The sequence below is a fragment of the Geotrypetes seraphini genome, chromosome 8 (genome assembly GCF_902459505.1).
Source record: "Geotrypetes seraphini chromosome 8, aGeoSer1.1, whole genome shotgun sequence".
NCBI classification, from domain to species: domain Eukaryota; kingdom Metazoa; phylum Chordata; class Amphibia; order Gymnophiona; family Dermophiidae; genus Geotrypetes; species Geotrypetes seraphini.
Window position 1 is genome coordinate 68,155,553 of NC_047091.1, and position 24,022 is coordinate 68,179,574.

Consider the following 24,022-nt stretch of genomic DNA (forward strand, 5'->3'; position numbering starts at 1 on the left):
TATTGCCCCATAGATCTGGAATGGTGGAGGGAGCAATGAGGGTAGCGTCTAGCAGGATGTCTGGTCACGCTATGACAGTGGTCTCAAACTCGCAGCCTGGAGGCCACATGCGACCCACCAGGTACTATTTTTAGGCCCTCGGTATGTTTATCATAATCACAAAAGTAAAATAAAACAGTATCTTGATCATATGTCTCTTTAGCTATAAATTACAATATTATTATTAAGACTTAGCTTAAAGGAGAGATTTATAAACTATAAAGAGTTTTTACCTCATGCAAAATTGTAATTTCTTTAATAAGACATTAACTATTTTTCTGAGGCCCTCCAAGTACCTACAAATCCAAAATGTGGCCCTGCAAAGGGTCTGAGTTTGAGACCACTGCGCTTTGATGTCTAGAAGAAGAGCTGTGAGCTCGGGGGGAGCGTGGACGTGGAATCAGTAAAGGTTGTTGAGAGGAGCATCAAGAGTCAGACCGTACACTCCCCAGGGACGATGTGGCCATAATCACAAAAGTAAAATAAAACAGTATCTTGATCATATGTCTCTTTAGCTATAAATTACAATATTATTATTAAGACTTAGCTTAAAGGAGAGATTTATAAACTATAAAGAGTTTTTACCTCATGCAAAATTGTCATTTCTTTAATAAGACATTAACTATTTTTCTGAGGCCCTCCAAGTACCTACAAATCCAAAATGTGGCCCTGCAAAGGGTCTGAGTTTGAGACCACTGCGCTATGATGTCTAGAAGAAGAGCTGTGACCTCGGGGGGAGCGTGGACGTGGAATCAGTAAAAGTTGTTTAGAGGAGCATCAAGAGTCAGACTGTACACTCCCCAGGGTCGATGTGGCCATAGACGAAGGTTCAGGTGCATGTTATCGACACCTTCATAAAGTGTATATAATGCATGTGGAGTCTAAGAGTGCTGGTGTGTGGTATCTCACATACCATGCTCGGCTCCAAGCATGTTGACAGGATTTAGCACAGCATGTGACTGCAGTAGTCCGGCTAGCCTTTTCCACAGCAGCATATTTAGATGATCTTGGAGAGCAGGGGCCTATACGATAAGTCTGTACATATGGCACCTGTTGCTGGAAGTGGAGCACCTGTGCAGTTGGCAACACAGAATGCGCTCGTTGATGTGAAGATAGCACTTGTGCAGTAGGCACAAAATGCGCTTGTTGCTGTGATGATAGTGCTTGTGCAGTAGGCACTTATTGCGCTCATAGCTTTACAGATACTGGAACTGGCGCCTGTGCGGTAATCAGCACAAAATGCAAATGTGCAGAGTCCTCTGGCGTTACTTATTTGATGAAGATTTTTGTGTTGCAGCAGCATTGTAGGGGGAATAGCGAAGTTACATACCTGTAACGGGAGTTCTCCGTGGACAGCAGGATAAGTCAGCCACACTTCTGGTGACGTCATCTACGTTCCCAATTTGGACTTGCTCTCCCAGAGCTCAGGTGAGGCTTTTGGGAGCCTCATCTGAGCATGTGCTGGTAGCCCTATATATACCTGTGCTGACCCTCACTAATCCAGTGATTTCCCTAGCTTGAGTCTTATTGCAATGTCACCCCTTAAGGGAGGAAGGAGGGTCAGTGTGGCTGACTTATCCTGCTGTCCACGGAGAACTCCCGTTACAGGTAAGTAACTTCGCTTTCTCCATGGACAAGCAGTATAAGTCAGCCCCACTTTTGGTGACTCTCCAGCTGCGGGGTGCAGAGGGTGTAGAGGACGGGGTCCCCCTAGGGGGTGGTCCCATCTGCGTCTCCGCTACCTTGCTGCAGTAGGGTGAGGCTGCATAAATGTCAGGTGAGGGACAGAGACAAAAACCCCAATTACTGAGACCAGTCAGAGGTTATGTGTTGTAAACAATAGGAACTTTATTTTGGTCCTTAGAACTGGACCAACACTTTCCTTCTTACAAACATGGTAGAGTATGTATCTCAATAACAGATGCGATTATAACAAATAACTGTGCAAATTGTGCTAACCTGTGTAAACTTTGCAAATTGTGCTAACATGTGCAAACAGTGCATATTGTGCCAACATGGCAGAATATAAACTGTTTAACAGTCTGTTCTATCTGATTCAGGCTAATAGTCCTGTTCAGCTAGTTCAGGTATTGGTGTCCTTTGCTGTGTCTGTTTTGGTCACCATTCGTAATATGTTGAGGCCAAAGTCATTGGAGGTCTGCAGTAGGCGATCCAGACAATAGTGTCTGGTGAAGGTGTGTGGGGTAGACCATGTGGCTGCTCTGCAAATGTCCTGGAGTGGCGTTTTGCTGAGGCTTGCCAAAGTAGCGGCCATGGCTCTTAGTTGGTGTGCTGTGGCCTTTCCCTCAAGGGACACTCCCTCCTGCTCGTAGCAGAAGGCAATGCAGTTTGAGATCCAGTTGGATAGTGCGTTTCCCCACTGGTGATCCTGGTTTGTTGGGATTAAAGGAGACAAATAGTTGTACTGCCTTCCGCCAGGATTGTGTTTGTTGAATGTATAGGCGGAGTGCACGGGTGCAGTCCAAAGTGTGTAGGAGTTGTTCCATGCTGTTGGTGTGTGGTCCCGGGTAGAAGGAGAGAAGTACTATGGCTTGGTTTATGTGGAAAGGTGAGACTACCTTTGGGTGAGTTCTCAGCACTGCGTGATCATGAAGGATCTGTGTGTATGGTGGGTATGTCACCAGGGCCTGTAGCTCGCTAATGCGTCTTGCTGATGTGATGGCGATGAGAAAAACTACTTTCCAGGTGAGGAATTTGATTGGCGCCTCCTCCAATGGCTCGAAGGGGTGCGCTGTTAACCTGTGGAGGATGATGCCCAGGTCCCACGCAGGTGGCGGACCGAGGGGGGTGCAGGTTTGTAAGCCCTCTCATGAACCTGGACACTAGCGTGTGTGTGGCTAGGGTCCTGTCCTCGATGCAGTTGTGGAGCGCTGATATAGCGCTCAGGTGGACCCTTATGGAGGATGTTCTGAGGCCCGTCTTGGATAGGTTAAGTAGGTATTGGAGTACTGTTGGGACCTGGCAGTTCAGTGGGTCTTCTCCTTTCGAAACACACCATATGTGGAATCTTTTCCACTTGAGCCTGTATGATTTTCTAGTTGACGGGCGTCTGGCTGCTAGTAGTACCTCAGTCACCTCTGTTGACATGTGGAAAGGGTCCAGGATTAGCCTTTCAACATCCATGCTGTAAGTGCTAGAGTTTTCAGACTGGGGTGCAAAGTTTGTCCCTGGTCCTGGGTGATCAGGTCCAGTCGCAGTGGTAGGCTGATCGGCGGCCGTGTCGACAGCCGATGTAGGAAGGGGAACCACACTTGTCTTGGCCAGTAGGGCGCGATGAAGATCACTGTTGCTGCCTCCTGCCTGATCTTCTGGAGCGCTCTGTGGATAAGTGGTATGGGAGGAAAGGCGTAGAGTAGGTGTTTTCCCCAATGTATGGCAAAAGCATCTGTGGTTTGGCTGTATTGTGCTGGTCTTTTGGAGCAGAATTGTGGGCACTTTTTGTTGTCCTCCGCTGCAAAGAGGTCTCTTGTTGGGAGGCCCCACTTGTGGAAGAGGTCCTGGGTTACTTCCGGGTGGAGGGACCATTCATGGGGGTCCAGCTTTCTGCTGAGGCTGTACGCCAAGGCGTTGTTCTGGCCCGGGAGGTAGGAAGCACTCCCAAAGACTCAGCTCCTTGTATGGAGTATGAGGATTCCTGACGAGACACTCGCAAAGACTCAACTCCTTGCATAGTGTGTAGATTCCAGACCAGACACTCACAAAGACTCGACTCCTTGCATAGTGTGTGTAGATTCAGCTCGAGGCACAGGCAGGGACTCGACCTCGTGTGAGACTGCTGATTGCCCAGGCTGGACTTCAGGAAGCAGAGTCAAGGCAGGACTGTATTGCTTAGTAACTGAATAAATTCCTGCTCTAAAATGGTCTGGATGGTAGCCTGCAATTGTGGATCCGAGTCTGAAACTGGACCACTTGTTGAGGCTAAAGGCTCTGAGGTGGCAGAGGGAGCATGCTTCATCTTGGAGGATTGATGCTTGGATATCTTGAGGACCACCGCAGGAACTTTCTGCTTAGGTATCTGACCTAAGGGAAGCTCAGGAGAAGACATGATAGGTGTACTTGAGGCCAAGGACGATCCAAACGAGGAAGGTCTGATGAGACTCGAAGTCGGAGTTGTGGAGACAGGAGGTCACCCCGTTGAAGGCTTGACCGAGTCGGAGGTCGAGGTCGAGGGTGTAACTGAAGAGTCCTTCCTGAAAAGATTTTCCACTTGAATCCGACGACGTTTGAGGGCTCAAGGTTGAACAGTAGCACAGCAAGCGCACGACTTCGGACTATGGTTAGGCCCGAGTCACTGAAGACACCATAAGGGAAATTGCACGCTGACACTGGCTACACTTCTTGAAGCCTGTGACTGGCCGGGACATAGGAGGGAAGATAGCTGCTGCCAAGTCGAAGCCCGCAGGCTGCGGGCACACGACATGCCCCACCAGTCAGTCGACAAAAAAAATAAAACTTTTTTTTTAATGAAAAGAAAAGCACAGCGATCCGGTAATAAAAAATATAAAACACAAACCGTGAAGAGAAGGCACGAAGCAAACGAAGTTCAGTGCAGAGCGTCAAAGACAGACTTCTCGGCTCTGCGGAAAACTTAGAACTGAGGAAACGTGCCCTGTGCTGGATGGGAAGGCATTGGCGCATGCGCGGTGCGGCAGACTCGAAACGTATGCGTGTCTTCAAGCAAGTCTGTTTGCGAGGCTGTCCGCATCCCGGCTCCATGGATGACGTCACCCATATGTGAGAATAGGCTGCCTGCTTGTCCTGGGATAACATATTAAGGTAGTGACTAGCAGGTAAAAATCTTGGGAGCTCTTTTATAAAGCCGCGTTGGCGATGCTGCTGCCCTAAATGCACTGAAGCCCATAGGAATTGAATGGGCTTCGGTGCATTTGTAGCGGTTTTGCAAAAGGGACCCTTAATCTGTAGGAAGAGCAATCCTACAAAACAGCGACTATTATATTTTCGCGTAACACCAAACATCCAGAACTTTATTTCGCATTGGTTTGCATCTTCTTCTGGCATGCGATTTTTCTGATTGGTTCCTAGCAACGCCCCTTTCTCCCACCAACCAGGGATGGCCACTTACGCTTGGCCTGATCTATGGGAAGGGGGGAGGGGAAAAGAGAATAACAGAAAAGAAGTCGCGTCATATTTATTTTTCTTTCTATAATATCCAATCTTATTATGCTTTACATAAAAACGAAATAAGTAAGTGCAGGTAACATCTTTTTGCTTCTCCCGATTGACTCACCGTTTAATATTTATTAACTCTGTCCCCCCTCAACTTGGCGCTTCGTTCGACTACATGGCGGTGATTTGGACCGTACCACTGGGGGAAAAGGGGAACATGAAAAAATGCAAAAAACAACAAACAAGCAAATAACTTGCGTCCAGTCATTGCGGGTTTTTAAAAAAATTTTTTTTAAATATAAGGGGTTGTCAAAGGAGTAAACGCGACAGGATAGATAAGTTGATTTATGTGTGTGTTTGTTTTGAAAGACTGGTTGGTAGGGTCCAGGGAGAATAGGAAGTGAGGTGTCCCAATTCAGTTCCGCTTTACGGAGGCGGTACTGGGGTAGTAGGTGAGGGAAGAGGACCACAAGCAGGAGTGTGCGCTGCAGGTGCTGCTGGTAAGAGCAGAATGCAGGTAGAACGGTAACCCGGTTAGGGTGTGGGGTTATGATGTGAACGTTTTCCTTCGATGTACGACTGGTTTTCCACGAGGGTTTTAGCAGTACTTCTCACTACAACTGGAGTCTTGAAGTCATGTATATGCTTTTTTTTCTTTATCATTACAGCCTGGGTGGGGGGTCTTGGTTGTCCATGTTCCTGGGAATTGGTGACTTCTGGTTGTCGTTATTAAATATAGTCTTAAGTCTTCAGTCTTACTCGCCCTCAGTGATATATCTCGGCTGCTGGTCCCGTTTTGATGGTGCTTTAGCACTGTCGGTGTACATACTATTATTCTTGGTGATCCTTAATCTTTCAACCCCCCCCCCCCCCCCATGATTATAACCTTCCAAGGAACTTATAGGTTTTGAACATAGAGGTTAAGTGACTTGATGTCACGCAGTGAAATATGGGAGAAAGGAGAGCCTGGTTTCTGGGTCCTGGGCTATACTATCAACTTCGTGGCTGATAGTTTTTGATTGTACTAGAGAATTGTGGTTCTTAAGACTGGTATTTATATCTTGCTGTGTTGCATATCTACTTGTATCTGTTTACCCATCTGTCGCACCCTCTTGCACTGGTTTCATGTACTGTATGTTTCTAAAGTGTTAAGTTTTGCATAGCCTTAAAAGCTTATTTGACTGAGAGATGTTGCATACATGCACAGATTGTTATACTGCATCAGTTGATTAATTTTAGAACCATTTGGTGATCTTACTATGTTATAAGTGAGTAGGTTATAAACGTTGCCGCGAGTAGAGTAGAGTAGAGTATACTTGGATTTTCAGGCGAGTAGAGTAGAGTAGAGTATACTTGGATTTTCAGGCTGCAGTGTCTGTCCTATGTGGCTGACATTGGTTAAAATGTAGAACTGTAAATTCATCAAAGAGCGCTAAGCATGTTAGTGTATGCTAACCACTAAAGATGTCCATAGGAATAGGACGGGTGTCTTTAGCAGTTGGCCCTTTGATGGGTTCCCCCTTCCAAATGGTCAGTTTTCTGAATGGAGGTAGATAAGCAATCTTCTCTGGTTTTAGTGTTTAACATTTAATTACAGATTTGGAAAATGGAATAAAAAGTGAGTTGAGCAAATTTGTGGATGACAAAAAAGTTGTTCAACATAAACTGCAGGAAGATCTTGTAAGACTAGTGAACTGATTATCTGAATGACAAATAGAAACATGACAACAGATAAAGGCCAATTAGCTCATCCAATCTGTCCATCCACAACATCTGCTATCTTCTCCTTTCCCTAAGAGATCCTACATGCCTGCCCCATGCTATCTTAAATTCAGATAGTCTTTTTCTCCACCACCTCCATCGGGAGACTATTCCACACATCTACCACCTTTTCTTTAAAGAAGTATTTTCTTACATTATACTTCAGAGCCTATCACCATCCTAGGCCCTCTCATCCTGGAGTTTTTCTCCATTTGAAAAACACTCACCTCCTGTATATTGCCATTCTTTCTCCCATCTTTCCTCCATAGTATAATATTAAGGTCCCCATATGACTTATGACAAAGACCACTAACCAGTTTGTAGCAGCCCTGTGGACTGACTTCATCCTATTATCTTTTTGAAGGTGTTGTCTTCAAAACTGCACACAATATTCTAAATGGGCCTCACCAGAGGCATTAACTCAAACCCTTTACAGGGCCACATTTTGAATTTGTAGGTACTTGGAGGGCCGCAGGAAATAAAAAATAGTTAATGTCTTATTAAAGAAATGACAATTTTGCATGAGGTAAAACTCTTTATAGTGTACTTTTAACTGTTAAAGAAAAGATTTATAAACTATAGTTTTTACCTCATGCAAAATTGTCATTTCTTTAATAAGACATTAACTATTTTTTCTGCAGCCCTCCAAGTACCCTATTTTTTCTGCGGCCCTCACAACTAAAGTTTAACATCTTTCCTTTCTCAAAACTGACACATTTCAATCACTATATTGAAAATAAAATCATTTTCCCTACCTATGTTGTCTGGTGACTTTATTTTTCTGTGCTTTTAACTATGTTTCCAGGGCTGCCTTGTCCATTGTCTGGTTTTCTCTCTGTCTTCGCTTTCTGCCTTGCATCCATCTTTAGAACAAAACACAAAAAAAACCCTCATCAATGCTGGGCAAGTTTCTCAAATAGTATCTTCATATAACATTTAAAGGCTTTTAAATGTTTAAATGTGCTCATAAGCTCTTCAGCAAGGCGCCACAGCAGCGGTACAATGTCGCTGGAAAGGATGTCTTTTTTTCAACATCAAGTGTGTAGACCAAAGGATTCAGGCACTGCACACTGCAAATAAAATCAATATAAAAATCTCATCCTTCCGGCTTCCTGATGTAGCGTAGCGAAACATAGACTGTGTTGGAGCCGTGAACTGACCTTTTCAGATAAGTGGTCTACTGTTAAACAACTTTTGTAGAGCCATAACATTTGCCACTCCAGTAGAAGCAAGAATCCTTGCTCCATGCAATGTGTTATGATTAAAATTCAAGCACCTTTCCAGCGACATTGTACCGCTGCTGTGGCGCCTTGCTGAAGAGCTTATGAGCACACTTAAACATTTAAAAGCCTTTAAATGTTATATGAAGATACTATTTGAGAAACTTGCCCAGCACTGATGAGAGGGTTTTTTTTGGTGTTTTGTTTTATTTTGAAAATATTGCCTCATCAAGTGGACTGTAATTTAAAATCCCCAGTCTGTTTGGATCAAACTTGCATCCATCTTTGGCATTAACTTAATATTCAGTTTTTCCATTTTTCTGCTTTCTTCTCAAAATCTACTTTTCCATGTCTTACTTTCCCTCCCTATTTCCATGGTCTGACATCTCTCTCCTCCCCCTCCCCACCCCCCCGTGTAACATTTCTCTTTCCTTTCCTCCTTTCTGTCTCCTACAGTCCATCTCCCTTCCACCTTTCTGGCACCCCTCCTAGTCCAACATTTCTCCCTCCTTTCCACCAGTCCAATATTTTTTTTCTCTCTTACTCCTGCATGCTTCTCCTCTGGTCGTCCTTCCCTCCCCCAATCAACATCTCTCTCTCTCTCTCTCTCCATAAGTCCAACATTTCACTCTCTGCCCTCTCCCCCTTCTTCAGTGTAACATTTCTCCTTTCCGCCCTCCACATCCATTTCACCCTCTCCATGAGTCCAACACTTTCTGCCTCCTGCACACTTTCTCTCTCTGTTCTTGCCTCTTCCCTCTAGTGGAATCCATCTTTCCCACCCCCCAACCCAACATGCTCTCTCCCCATGCACCATCTCACCCTCCCTTCCAGTGTGTAGCACCTTTCCTTTCCCTCCCTTTCTGCCAGGTCCAGCAGTACCTCTTCTCCCTTCCTTTTATCTCCCCCCTGTTCAGCAGTACTCCTTCCCTGCTCCCCCTGTCCAGCAGTACCCTTTCTCCCTTCCCTGCTCCCCCTGTCCAGCAGTACCCCGTCTCCCTTCCCTTCTGTCCAGCAGTACCCCTTCCCTCCTCCCTCTGTTCAGCAGTACCCCTTCTTCCTTCCCTCCTCACCTGTCCAGCAATACCTCTCCTTTCTGTAGTCTAATGGCAGCTCACTGTGTACTTTTAACTTAGTCACACAGCTGCCGCTAGCTTTAGTTTAGCTTTAGCCATGGTTTTATCAGGCAACCTCAGGGCTTTTGCTAGGCCGGTCCGCCTCACATAATCAAAGTGGGCCGGCCTAGCAAAGGCTCCACGGCTGCCTGATGAAACGCTGCTAAAGTTAGCGGCAGCTGTGTGACTAAGTTAAAATCACACTGTGGAAATTGTGCTCTTCGAAATTAGCCTTCTGACACCGCGGCTGTGCGTTATTTCATGGTCGCTGTGCTTGATTTGCTGCTGCTGCTGGTCCAGGGTTGAGAAGGAGAGGAGTCCCGGTAACATATAGCTGGCAGAAGGCAGGAAGTCAGCCGGCGATTGGGGCAGAAGGCAGGAAGTCAGCCGGTGCAGGCGATCGGGGCAAAAGGCAGGACGAGAAGGCAGGAAATCAGCTGATGCCAGTATGGGTGATCTGCGGCAGAAGGCACTTCTGAGATCGCATACAGATTGCGGGCTGCAAAATAGTACTTGGAGGGCCGCATGCGACCTGTGGGCTGAGTTTGAGACTGCTGCATTAACCCCTCCATTTTCCTACTAGCCATTCCTCTCCTTATGTACCCAAGCATCTTCGTGGCTTTGACTATCACCTTTTCTACCTCTTTTGCCACCCTGAGATCATCAGACACAATTGCCCCCAAGTCCCGCTCTTCTTCCGTGCACAGAAGCACTGTACTTCACCTCTTATACTATACTGTTCTCCTGGATTTTTGTAGTCCAAGTGCATGATCCTGCATTTTTTAGTACAGTATTAAATCTTAGTTGCCAATTACCAGACCATTCTTCAAGTTTTGCCAGATCCTGCCTTGTTATAATGGGGAAAAAAACCTCAATCTGATATAAAAATATCCAGGCTGAGGTACATATAATAAGACTTGCCACTCAGCAAGCAGATACTGGTACTGAAGATAGCGCATTGAAAGTCTCAATTCCAAAATATGACAGTGGCTAAAACAAGCAAATAGAATGTTAGGAATACAGTAATTTGGAAAACAATCAAGAATATAGGCCCACTTTTTATCAAGCTGCATTAGAGGTTTTTTTTTATCACCTGCCGCTGTGGTAATAGCTCCAATGTTTATAGGAATTCTATGAGTGTCAAAGCTTTTACTTGTAGCGATTGGTGATTAAAAAAAAAAAAAAAACCCCAAATACTAACAAGGCTTGATAAAAGGTTGAACATTTCATATCTGGGGTATTTTGCATAGTTCTAGTCACCATATCTCATAGCAGAGCTAAAAAAAAAAGTACAGAGAAGGCTGTTTAAATATAGAGGATGGAGAGAGACTAAACATACGAACATAAGACTAGCCTTACTGGGTTAGACCAATGGTCCATCAAGCCCAGTAGCCCATTCTTATGGTGGCCAATCCAGGTCCCTAGTACCTGGCCAAAACCCAAGGAATCGAAAAGATTAGACCTAAAATTCCATCTTACCCGATATAAGCTATATAGAAAAAGTATGGGTACACGATGTTTATGTGAGATTTTATGTGTTAAGAACTTTTAAAAATTTCTTAGAAGTGCTAAAAAATAGCTACTACTTTGATTCTATTTCACACAAATTCTAAGAGTTTATCAAAAAGTCATTATCCATCAATTAAATCAAGTTTCCATCTAAGAAGTCTATATAAAATTCTCACTAGGGAATGGAAGTGAGCATATCATAACATGTTGGATGATCAGATCCTAGGACCTCCTATGATCTATATATCATTCCAGGTCCGCATCCCGAATTTGATGTTGTAATCATTTATGCTCTAACCCTCCTTCCCACCATTTTAATTTATTATCCATAAGTGCTAAAAATATTAACTATCTATGCAAAAAACCCTCTTTTGTGTTTTATGTATACAAAAACCCCCTTTTTTTTTTTTTTTGTTCAAATACAATGTATCAAACAACTATAATCCTGTTTAGGAAAGAAGGCAGACTGATAGTGGCAGCATAGAAGTTTCCCGATAAGTATGTTTTGCATTTGATTAATTTACAGGGAGAGGCAGCCACTTTTTACAAATCCCCTGAGGAAGATCCATTCAGGATTGAAACGCCCTCACCAACAGGCGTCGGGAGTTTGTATTTACATACCAGCGTTGGTGGTGGCTGGTTCCACCTAAGATAAGTGTTGCCTTCTTTCCTAAACAACATTATGGTTGTTTGATACATTGTATTTGAACAAAACCAGAAAAGGGGTTTTATCCCAGGACAAGCAGGCATGATATTCTCACATGTGGGTGACGTCATCTACGGAGCCCCAGCGCGGACAGCTTTTCAAGCAAACTTGATTGAAGTTTCAAGTTTGCTACACTGCACCATGCATGTGCATGCCTTCTTGCCCACTAGAGGGCGCATCCCCACCTCATGGTCCTCAGTTCAGTTTTTTCCGCGGAGCCAGAAGCCCTGTGGAAATTGTGCTCTTCGAAATTAGCCTTCTGACACCGCGGCTGTGCGTTATTTCACGGTCGCTGTGCTTGATTTGCTTTTCTTTCTTTCTTTTCTTTTAGTTTCGTCAAAAAAAAAAAAAGTTTTTCGGTTCAGCTCCAGGGGCTCCCGGTAGCCGCGGCCGCGGGACCTCGTTCGTTCCCGGCCGGGTTTTGTGCCAATGTCACGTCCCTTGATGGGCTTTAAAAAGTGCACCCGGTGCGATCGGTTACTCTCAATTACCGATCCTCACCGGTGGTGCTTGGTGTGTTTGGGTCCTGAGCATCCTACTGACTCCTGTGATAGGTGCTCAACTTTTCAGTCTAGAGCTCTCCGCCGACGCCGTGCCCGGATGGCGGAGCTCTTCTCTGCAGACCCCGCGGCGGGGAAGGCCTCGACGTCGGCCTCGGCTTCGGCCCCGGCCTCGACCTCGGCCTCCGGTCCCCCGGCCTCGCCTCGACCCTCGACTTCCTCCAAGCCTGCTGCCTCGACCAAGCCTGCTTCGGGTAAGTCCTCCCTTCCTTCCTCGACTCCAGGGTCAGCGAAGAAGCCATCTTCGGGCTCCTCGACTGCGGGTGGGTCGTCTTCTGCCCCGCCCCGAGTTGCAAAGCCCAGTGCCCCGAGGGAATACTCGAGACCGAGGTCGCCCTCCAGGGAGCACTCCTCGGCCCCGGACCTGCCTGCCATGATGGAGGTTCCGGTCTTCCAGGACTTGCTCCGAGCGCTAATTGCCTCGGAGCTGTCCGGGGCCCTCGCGCACCTGCAGCAGGCTTCGGCCTTGACTGCCCCGGCGTCGGTGGCCTCGGTCTCGGTGCCTTTGGCTTCGGCCCCCGAGGGTCGGCCGTCCTCGACCCCGACCTTGCCCTCGACCTCGACCTCGGTTGACCAGCCTGAGAGGAGTGTAAGGCCTCGGGACAAGGTGCGTCGGGTTCGGAGGATCTCTTCCACGTCCTCTTCCTCGAGGTCCTCCCGGGGCTCTTCGCCCTCGGGTCGGCCTCGGACGAGGCGTCGGCCGAGGAAACCTAAGCGTCCTCGCCGACCGGGGGTGAGACATTGCGTGTCTCAGAGCTCAGCCTCGACAATCCGAGGCTCTTCCGCACCCCTGGGGGAAGGGGTTCGAGAGACTCCTCGCCGAGGCGCAGGGGAAGAACCTCGGTTCCTCATATCCCGGGGACTTCCCCCAAGGGCTCCTCGGGGCATAGGCGGTCCCCGACCCCTTCGAGGTCCCTCGGCACGGCCTCCTGGGGTTCGGGGTCTGGTAGGGAGCCTCGGTATTCCCGCGAGGCCTCCCCCTCTTTCTTGGCGGCTCGGACCTCCCGTACTCCTTCCCCGCCAGCAAGGCCCTCTTCCTTTTCAAAATTTGTGCAGGATATGGCGCGGGCCTTGGACCTGGACTTGCTTGCTGGGTCTCAGTATACGAAGGAGTTTTTGGAGGAACAAGACCTGCCCACTCCCCAGAGAGAAACTCCTCGTCTGCCTCTCAATAAGGTCCTCCACCAGACCTTCCTGAGAAATTTAGACTCCCCTCTTACGGTCACAGCGGTGCCTTCTAAGATGGAGTCCAAATCCCGGACCATACCGTGGAAGGGCTTCGATAAGGCACAACTGTCTCACCAGTCGTTGCTGGTGGAGTCGGCGCTGAAACATTCGCAGCCCGCTAAGGTTTTGGTGGCGGTCCCGCCCGGACGGGAGGGGCGGACCCTGGACAAGTTTGGTCATCGCCTCTATTCCAACTCATTGATGGCTACCAGGGTCCTTAATTATGCCTTTACATTCTCCTCTTATCTTCGAGGCATGGTCAAAGACTTGCCCCTTTATCAAGGGGTTATGCCGGATTCCCACAAGGAGGGTTTCGCCACGTTCATGTCTAACTTGTCTCAGCTGCGTCTGTACCTGTTCCACGCTGTCTACGACACATTTGAACTGGCCTCTAGGGTATCCGCCTTTGCCGTGGCGATGCGCCGCCTGGCATGGCTACGTACCCTGGACATGGACCCCAATTTGCAGGAATGTTTGGCCAATCTACCCTGTGTGGGTTTTGAATTATTTGATGAGTCCCTGGAGGCGGCGACCAAACGTCTGTCGGAACAGGAGCGCTCCCTCGCCTCCTTGGTCCGTCCTAAACCTCGGTCCCCGCCGCAGAAACCATTTCGGCCTCCCCCACGGCGATACCCCCAGAAGTCTACGCCGGCCTTCTCTAGAAAAGCCTCAGGCGCAGGGGACGCCCAAGCCGGCTCCGTCCTTTTGACGGGATGTGCGGATGGGGGCGGGCCCCCTCCGCACTCTCGCCCAACCCCCTTCCTATAGGGGGTCGGCTCCGAGCCTTTTCTGCGGCCTGGACCGAGATCACATCAGATGCTTGGGTCTCCGGATCATCTCCGAGGGCTACTCGCTCAATTTCTTAACCGCGCCGCCGGAACACCCGCCGGCTGCTTTTTTTGCACAGATAATATTTTTAGCACTTGTGGATAATCAATTAAAATGGTGGGAAGGAGGGTTAGAGCATAAAATGATTACAACATCAAATTTGGTATGCGGACCTGGAATGATATATAGATCATAGGAGGTCCTAGGATCTGATCATCCAACATGTTATGATATGCTCACCTCCATTCCCTAGTGAGAATTTTATGTAGACTTCTTAGATGGAAACTTGATTTAATTGATGCATAATGACTTTTTGATAAACTCTGTTAGAATTTGTGTGAAATAGAATCAAAGTAGTAGCTATTTATTTCAGTAATTCTAAGAAATTTTTAAAAAGGTCTTACACATAAAGTCTCACACAAACATCATGTTACCCATACTTTTTCTATACAACAAAACCCAAGCAATAACAATATTCCTTGCTACCAATCCAGTGGCTTCCCCCATGTCTTTCTCAATAACAGACTATGGACATTTCTTCCAGGAAATTATCCAAACCTTTCTTAAAACCATCTACGCTATCGCTCTTACGACACCCTCTGTCAATGCGTTCCAGAGCTTAACTATTCTCTGAGTGAAAAAATATTTCCTCTTATTGGGTTTAAAAGTATTTCCCTGTAACTTCATTGAGTGTCCCCTAGTCTTTGTAATTTTTGACGCAGTGAAAAATCGATCCACTTGTACTTGTTCTACTCCACTCAGGATTTTGTAGACTTCAATCATATCTCCCCTCAGCTGTCTCTTTTTAGAGCTGACGAACCTTAACTTCTTTTTTTTTTTTTTTTTTTTTATCAATCATCTTTATTAAGCAGAACAAAGAACAATACAGTTTTGAGAAACAAAATAGCCAATACAAAACCATGATACAACGGTCTGCGAGACAAGAGAAAAACAGTTTTTGAAATTTTTACTCACACCCCCCTCCCCCTGAAATCAGGTGTGTACTAGAGGAAAATTATGCTTCCACTGTCACTGCACAGTGGCCAATAGTATTGGGTGAGATGCCCAGAGAGAAAATACAGGCAATGACAAAACTTGTTACAAATTAAGTAGCAGCAGGGGTTAGAGTGTTCCAAAAAGGAGCCCAGACATCTTGCAATCACTGTCCAGCCCGGGACTCCATGTTTGGGACCATGTGACGTTCCATCTGTAATAACTGGCTTATAGCCATCTGCTAATTGTGCAGGGATGGGGGCAATGTCTTCATCCATCGCAATAAGATCATTTTTTCCCCACTAAAATAGCCTTGCGCAAAAAGCAGCGCAAGCCCTTTGGTACAGGGGCAAGCACCCGGCACTGAAAAAACAAAAGATGAGGGGAGGCTATACAGCGGGCATACCATATTGAGGAGATGTGATCCAAGACCCTCCCCCAGAAAGCACGGACCCGGGGACAAGTAAAAAACATGTGTCCCAAGGTGGCACCAAGAACATTACATTTTGGGCAGCGAGCATCTAGTTGCAGCGCTATTTGCTGTGTGCGCCTGGGAGACGCATGTAACCGCATAGTTATCTTATTGATTTCCCATAGAGTGATTGATAAGCACATCTGGGAAGCCAACCTAAGACTACGATATATAAGATCCGTGAAAATGCAGACCCCTAAATCATGAGACCATTGTTGACTCGGACGTGTATAATCAAAGTTGGGGAGATGCTCCTCCAGGGACTTCAAATGAAATCGCGGAGGAATAAGACTGTGCTTCCAAGCACAGCCCCTCACGAAAGAGCTCAAAGGACTCCCCTGTCAGTGTTGCAGTGGGCAGGGCACGGATGTAATGGTGCAACTGCCAATATGCAAATTGATCTATGGCAGAAAGCCGAAATTCCCTTTGAAGATCAGCAAATGGGCGAAGGGAACCATCCTCAAGCAAAACCTGATGGAGCTTTAATAAATTGCTAGATGTCCAATTACGAAAGGAAGCTGAGGTCAAGCCTGGCGTAAAGAGAGGATCGCCCCCAATCGGCATTAGTACCATCGTGGTTGGAGGAAGTTGCAACAATCCACAGAACTGGCACCAAGCTTTATGGATTGAAAGATAAAGAGGGAACGTTCAAATAGCAGCAGGAAGAAACCTTAGCAGAGCATGAAGCAGGTTACTAAAATGCAAAGGACGCAATAATGAGGTTTCTACCGCTTGAACGAAACCAATATTATGAAACCAATCGTTGAGATGACGCATCTGACATGCTACGACATAGTTTTAAGTTCAAGAGCCCCAAGCTGCCTTTATCCCTGAGCAAGGCCACCACCTGATACGCCAAACGAAGCCGCCTCCCATTTCATAGGAAATCGTTCAGCTAGCGCACAAAGGTCCAATGCGTCAAGACAGTGAAAGAGATGGGTAACATCTGAAAAAGGTACAACCAATAGGGGAATAATAACATATTGTATAGAGCAATTTTCTCCATCTGCGAGTGTGGATACGCTCGCCAGATCTGTAATTTATTTTCCATAAATTGTAGGCGGTCATGCACATTCAGTGTGTATAAACAGGACAGATCTTTCGTAATCCAGATACCTAAGTACTTTATAGTGTCTTCCGCCCAAATAAAAGGGAAGTTGCCCACCCAGATACGAGGCAGAGTGTCCTCCAGGGGAAGAATAAGCGACTTGTGACGATTAAGCTGGAAACCAGAGTAAAAAGAAAATTCATCGAATCACCCCCAATATGGCTGTCAACGAAACCAGCGGTTGCGTTAAAACCAACAAGAGGTCATCCGCAAAGGCCAAGACTTTAACCAAACTCCACCCCACCAGGATACCCGAGACCGCATCATCTAACATGAGGGTATGCAACAGGGGTTCCAAATACAAAACAAATAACATGGGGGAGAGCGGGCTGACGAGCCCTAACATTTTTAGTCTTTCCTCATATGAGAGGAGTCCTTTGTTTTAGAAGAGACAACTAACTGAAAGGAGATGTGAGGATTTATAAAACTGAGTAGTATTGGGTTTTTTTTTTTTACCATAATTATCTTCTTTTCTATCAGCAATTTGTATTTCTCTACCCATTCTTTCCTCTCGTTTTTACTGTTAGTCAATAATTTGTTATGTTTGTTTAGCGTCTATTTGTTTTTGCTTCCCCTTTATTATTTGTAATTTTAAAGATATGTACATCGCTTAGAAATTTGAATAAGCGATTAATCAAATATACAATAAACTTGAAACTTGATAATCTGATGGTTTTAATATTCATATATTTAATAGAAATGAGGTGAATATTTTTAAGTACAGTAATAGCAGTGGAAACATATTTTTAAACTGTATCAATTTTATTAAACTATAATTTTGCATTTGGTACTGCTTTGAGATATTTTTAGGTTGTATATCAAGAGATTTCTTTCTCTAGCAGTGTCGCTCAAACTTTCTCGAGTCGGAGCACACTAAAGGTAGTGGTCACGGCTTGAGGCACCCAGAAGTGCATGAACGTCGCCGTGATGATATCGCGCATATGCATGACATCATCATGTCGACATCCGCGCATGTGCAGAGGCCCTCCAGATGGGCCCTGAGACGTCAGTAGGGGGTGCCAGCAGGGAAGAGGGCCGGAGAGAAGGAGAGGCACTGGCGCCAGCTGATTGCCTACAGCAGTGTTTCTCAACTACTTCAAGGTAAGTACCCCTTAAGTCTAACAAATATCAACCGAGTACCCCAACCACAGACCTCCCTAGGCCCACCCAAGCTCTGCCCCAGATCCCATCCTCTTTACTAATTGTAATGCCATTTTTCCCATTCATTTTTCATACACACACAATATACACAGCAGATATAAATTCTCAAAATTGACACATTTCGATCACTATATTGAAAATAAAATCATTTTACCTACTGGCGATCCTCTGCAGGCTGCTGTAATTAGCTTTAAAGGTGAGACCGGGAGGCCAGGGGGAAAGCCGGAGGACGCTAGAGAGCAGTGGTGTACCAAGGGGGGGGCAGGAGGGGCGGTCCGCCCCGGGTGCCAGCCCTGAAGGGGTGCTCCCGGCCTTGCCGTTCAGTCCCCCCACACCCCTGAAGGACCGCTCGCCCCACTGACCTTCCTGCACCACCTGTGAAGCAGCAAGCAGCAGGATCGCGAGGTCAGCTATCCCTGAGCTGCTTGGGCGCTGCTTCCTGCGCCGCGGTCCCGCCCCTCCTCTGACATCAGAGGAGGGGTGGGAACGCGGCGCAGGAAGCAGCGCAGGGATAGCTGACGTCGCGATCCTGCTGCGGCTGCTTCATAGGTGGTGCAGGAAGGTCAGTGGGGCGAGCGGTCCTTCGGGGGTGGTGGTGGTGGTGGGGACTGAACGGCAAGGCCGGGAGCATAGGTAGTGCTGCTTCATAGGTGGTGCGGGGAGGCCAGGGGGGCGAGCGGTCCTTCGGGGTGGGGCGGGTGGGCAGGCAGGCAGGCATTCAAGGGGGAGGGGGGTGACAGGCAGGCAGGCCTTCAAGGGGGGGGGACAGGCCTTCGGGGGGGGGGGTGTGCAGACCTTCAAGGGGGAGGGACAGGCCTTCAAGGGGGGGCAGGCAGGCCTTCAAGGGGGGACAGGTCTACAAGGGGGTGGGCAGGCCTACAAGGGGGTGGGCAGGCCTACAAGGGGGTGGGACAGGCCTTCAGGGGGGGTGCAGGCCTTCAGGGGGGGTGCAGGCCTTCAAGGGGGGACAGGCCTTCAAGGGGGGAACAGGCAGGCAGGCCTTCAAGGGGGGGGACAACCCTTCAAGGGGGGTGCAGGCCTTCAGGGGGGTGCAGGCCTTCGGGGGGTGCAGACCTTCAAAGGGGGGACAGGCCTTCAAGGGGGGGACAGGCAGGCAGGTCTTCAAGGTGGGGGGACAGGCCTACAAGGGGGTGGGACAGGCCTACAAGGGGGTGGGACAGGCCTACAAGGGGGTGGGACAGGCCTTCAGGGGGGGTGCAGGCCTTCGGGGGGGTGCAGGCCTTAAGGGGGGGACAGGCCTTCAAGGGGGTGGGACAGGCCTTCAAGGGGGGGACAGGCCTTCAGGGGGGTGCAGGCTTTCGGGGGGGTGCAGACCTTTAAGGGGGGGGACAGGCCTTCAAGGGGGGGACAGGTAGGCAGGTCTTCAAGGTGGGGGGAGAGGCCTACAAGGGGGAGGGACAGGCCTACAAGGGGGTGGGACATGCCTTCAAGGGGGGACAGGCAGACCTTTAAGGGGGGACAGGCCTTTGGGGGGGACCCTGGTTTAGAAGTACACAGAGGGAAGGGGGTGTTCAAAGAGACGTGCATATGCCAAACTTTGGGGGGGGATGAAGAAATAATGGGTCTGAAAATAGAGGAGAGGGAGAGAAATGATGGACCATGGGATTTAGGGAGGGAAGGAACTGAAAGGGAGAGAAATTGGACACAAGGGATGGTGTGGAGGAGGGATAGAGATACTGGATAGGAGGGTAATTGGGAAAAGAAAGGGAGAGATGGTGGACTCTGGGGTGGTGGGGAAGGAGGGAGAGATGCCGGATGAAAGGGTAGTTAAGAAAAGGTGGATCTGTGGAGGGAGATGAAAAAAAGGAAAGATACCAGACTTCCTGGGGAGGGAAGGGAAATGGAAAGGGAGGACAGAGTTGGCAGATGGATGGTTAGCACGCAGAAAGAAGAAAGAAGGAGACCCTGGCAAGCAAGTTATCAGAAGAAAACCAGAGCCTTGGATCAACAAGATTTGAAATATAACCAGACAACAAAATGTAGAAAAATTAATTTTATTTTCTGTTTTGTGATTATAATATGTCAGATTTGAAATGTATATCCTGACAGAGCTGGTGTTGGACTGCAAACGTGAGCTAGGATTTAACAGAGAGAGGAAAAGTCCTTTTTGTTTCTTTATTTTATTTACACCACAGCGCCAGTGTGGTTAGGAGAAGCCAAAGGGGGTGAAAAAGCTATAAAACCCACCAGGAGTTTTGAAAAAAATCACCCAACTGGGCAGGAAAATCGAATTGAAAAACCAATTCAATAGGCTGAATCGAATCGAAATTTTTTTTCCTGAATCTGGCAGCATTAGTTTGCGCTACTGTCTTAGACTTTAGGACCTGGGATTGGGGAGAGATGACATCCTCAGTACTTTATAATGCAAGTGAAACGAGGATTTGGTCAGACTTTTGAAGGGTCTGCAGAAAAAAAATATTGTATAGGCCGGGGACATGAAACAGCAGGAAATGGGAACTTTTCTTCCTTCTATTTTTGTGAATGGAAAGGCTGAGGATGTCAGAGAGTTCAGTTAAAATATGTGCTTTATAAGAAAATATAATAATGTGTTTTATAAAGTTTATAGCATAGCTGGCCTACCCAGTGAGGTGTTTCTAGTGGTGGTGGTGGCAGCGTGTCAATGTGTTGAGAGGAAGAGGTGGTCTGGGAAATTCTGCTGAGCAAACTCCGGGCCCATTTCCACCCCCCAGTTAGTCCACTCCACTCAACTGATTCACACACTGAGTGGGTCTTTGGGTGTTGTTTTGGGATCTCTTCCAGTGGTTTATCTCCTTCTGGTCCAAGGAAGGAAACTTTGTTATCCTTAGCATTGACCTACAGAATATGTTTGTAACAGCGCTGCTTGTGTGGCATTAGGCTATGTAGTGATCGAAAGAAAAAAACAGACCTTTGCACATTTTTGCACTATATGGTGGGTGTATGAGGAGATTCACATTTCCTGCACAGCTAAGTCCATGTGAAGTTACCTTGTGCTGTATTTGACATCTAGCAAGGTCTCTGTTTGAAAGGAAAGATCTAAACTTAAAAATGAAGTGGCCAGAAGTTATGGTAAAAGCAGATAGTGTAGCTGGTTTTAAGAAAGATTTGGACAAATTCCTGGAGGAAAAGTCCATAATCTGTTATTAAGACATGGGGGAAGTGTCTGCTTGCCCTGGATCGGTAGCATGGAATGTTGCTACTCTTTGGGTTTTGACCAGGTATTAGTGTCCTGGATTGGCTACCATGAGAATGGGCTACTGGGCATGATGGACCATTGGTCTGACCCAGTTAGGCTATTCTTATGTTATGTTCTCATCTGTAGGGGCCTTTGTTTTCACTTCTTATTTTAATGTATTTTTTTTCTGGGAACTTATCAGTGTTTTTTATAATGGGAACAAAAATGGAAGAGAATTAATGTGTGTGGGATGAGGGGGGTAACTAATTTCTTCAGCTAAATAATTCAATCCACTTCAAAGAGACATAGGAGAACTCACGCACCATTCACACACCCTCCAACCAAAAACGTCAAAAGAAAAAAACTGTTCGACAACCTCCTAGCCATTCGAGCTGCAACACTCGACCCCCAACCCTACAACCAATTGACATCGACCACATACTGCAAAACCTTCAAAAAGAAATAAAAACCCTTCTATTCAAAAAACACATAAAACCGAACTAACACAATCAGAACTGTCCCAAGCATCACCTGCAACTACTCCATATGTACTTCTGATGTCATGACAATTCAGACATAATTTATGTTATGTTATGTTTGGAATATAAGAAAATTTTCACTGCCTGTTTCTATTCTGACCATTTATTCCGTTTCATGGTCATTACAAAAAATATTTTTTTACATGGGGGGGGGGTGTCAAAAAATGATGGGCCCCGGGTGCCACATACCCTAGGTACGCCACTGCTAGAGAGAAGGGGGAAACATGCAGGCTTTTGGCGAATCTGGCAGCGCTGGTGCTATACCGCATAGGGAAGTCAGCTGGCAGGCACCTCTCTTCCTCCTCAGTGTGCCGTGGCACACTTGGAATCTCAGGAGGCACACAGTTTGAGATACAGTATTAAGATAAATGGACACATGAAACTAACAAGTAGCAAATTTTAAAATGAACTCAAGAAAGCAGGGCTGTATACCAGTATACAAGCTAGACAAGCTATAGTTTAGGGCTTTTATATTACAAAGAAGGAAGTTATGCTTCAATAAAAAATTATTTACATTTGTAAATGATGACAGTTACAAAATGAAAGTTTAAATAAATGGGAGAAAAAATATTTTATAAATCTATTCACCTATTAAATAATATAACAAAAAAAGTGAATTAAATTATTTCAAGTATATATTATAATATTAAAAATAATTATAGAGTGCTCAGTGTAATATCTTATTCAAAACCAACAGGTTAATAGAATGAAGATGTATTAACATTGCATCATTGCACTCACCTACCTACCAGCCCTAAACATTTAGTTAATTTTAAGTTGTTCAAGCAGATTAATAATGGTGAAGATATATACAGTGGTGCCTCGCATAACGGACGCCTCGCACAGCGAACGCTGCGCACAACGAACTTTATGTCTTGATTCGTACAACGAACTTCGTTTCACACAACGAAGTCGCCCGAGCTGCATCCTTAACTGCCCTCTCTCCGCCTGGCTCCCTCTTGCCCCCCCCCCCGACTCCCCGACACGATCGGGGCAAGAGGGAGCCCAAGCCCTCTTGCCCCCCCGACTCCCCGACACGATCGGGGCAAGAGGGAGCTCAAGCCCTCTTGCCCCCCCGACTCCCCGACACGATCGGGGCAAGAGGGAGCCCAAGCCCTCTTGCCCCCCCGACTCCCCGACACGATCGGGCCAGGAGGGAGCCCAAGTCCTCCTGGCCACGGCGACCCCCTAACCCCACCCTGCACTACATTACGGGCAGGAGGGATCCCAGGCCCTCCTGCCCTCGACGCAAACCCCCCCTCCCCCCAACGACCGCCCCCCCCCAAGAACCTCCGACCGCCCCCCAGCCGACCCGCGACCCCCCTGGCCGACCCCCACGACACCCCCAACCCCCTTCCCCGTACCTTTCTGTAGTTGGCCGGACAGACGGGAGCCAAACCCGCCTGTCCGGCAGGCAGCCAACGACGGAATGAGGCCGGATTGGCCCATCCGTCCCAAAGCTCCGCCTACTGGTGGGGCCTAAGGCGCCTGGGCCAATCAGAATAGGCCCGGGAGCCTTAGGTCCCTCCTGGGGGCGGGGCCTGAGGCACATGGGCCCAACCCGACCATGTGCCTCAGGCCCTGCCCCCAGGAGGGACCTAAGGCTCCCGGGCCTATTCTGATTGGCCCAGGCGCCTTAGGCCCCACCAGTAGGCGGAGCTTTGGGACGGATGGGCCAATCCGGCCTCATTCCGTCGTTGGCTGCCTGCCGGACAGGCGGGTTTGGCTCCCGTCTGTCCGGCCAACTACAGAAAGGTACGGGGAAGGGGGTTGGGGGTGTCGTGGGGGTCGGCCAGGGGGGTCGCGGGTCGGCTGGGGGGCGGTCGGAGGTTCTTGGGGGGGGCGGTCGTTGGGGGGAGGGGGGGTTTGCATCGAGGGCAGGAGGGCCTGGGATCCCTCCTGCCCGTAATGTAGTGCAGGGTGGGGTTAGGGGGTCGCCGTGGCCAGGAGGACTTGGGCTCCCTCCTGGCCCGATATTGTCGGGGAGTTGGGGAATCGGCGGGGCAAGAGGGCTTGGGCTCCCTCTTGCCCCGATCGTGTCGGGGAGTCGGGGGGGCAAGAGGGCTTGGGCTCCCTCTTGCCCCGATCGTGTCGGGGAGTCGGGGGGGCAAGAGGGCTTGGGCTCCCTCTTGCCCCGATCGTGTCGGGGAGTCGGGGGGCAAGAGGGCTTGGGCTCCCTCTTGCCCCGATCGTGTCGGGGAGTCGGGGGGGGGGGGCAAGAGGGCTTGGGCTCCCTCTTGCCCCGATCGTGTCGGGGAGTCGGGGGGGCAAGAGGGCTTGGGCTCCCTCTTGCCCCGATCGTGTCGGGGAGTCGGGGGGCAAGAGGGCTTGGGCTCCCTCTTGCCCCGATCGTGTCGGGGAGTCGGGGGGGGCAAGAGGGCTTGAGCTCCCTCTTGCCCCGATCGTGTCGGGGGTGCCAGGGACCACACGGAGTCACCCACCGTACCACCCGATTCGGGTA

At 48.1% G+C, this 24,022-nt stretch overlaps 1 protein-coding gene across 5 annotated transcripts in view; it reads left to right on the top strand.

Moving 5' to 3' along the window:
* Nucleotides 1–24,022, top strand: part of SYVN1 (synoviolin 1) — a 149,343-nt gene that overhangs the window by 30,973 nt on the left and 94,348 nt on the right. Inside the window, exon 1 of one of the 5 annotated variants that reach the window (XM_033956212.1) lies at nucleotides 5,185–5,265. The exons of 1 other annotated variant lie outside the window; for it this stretch is intronic. Coding sequence is in view for 2 of the 4 variants with exons in the window: in XM_033956210.1 (XP_033812101.1) it covers nucleotides 5,699–5,704 (6 nt within the window). In the remaining 2 variants the exon portion in view is untranslated. Of the gene's footprint in view, nucleotides 1–5,184; nucleotides 5,266–5,569; nucleotides 5,705–24,022 lie in introns of those variants that run through there. 3 more of the 5 variants (XM_033956211.1, XM_033956210.1, XM_033956208.1) reach the window with 3 other exon arrangements.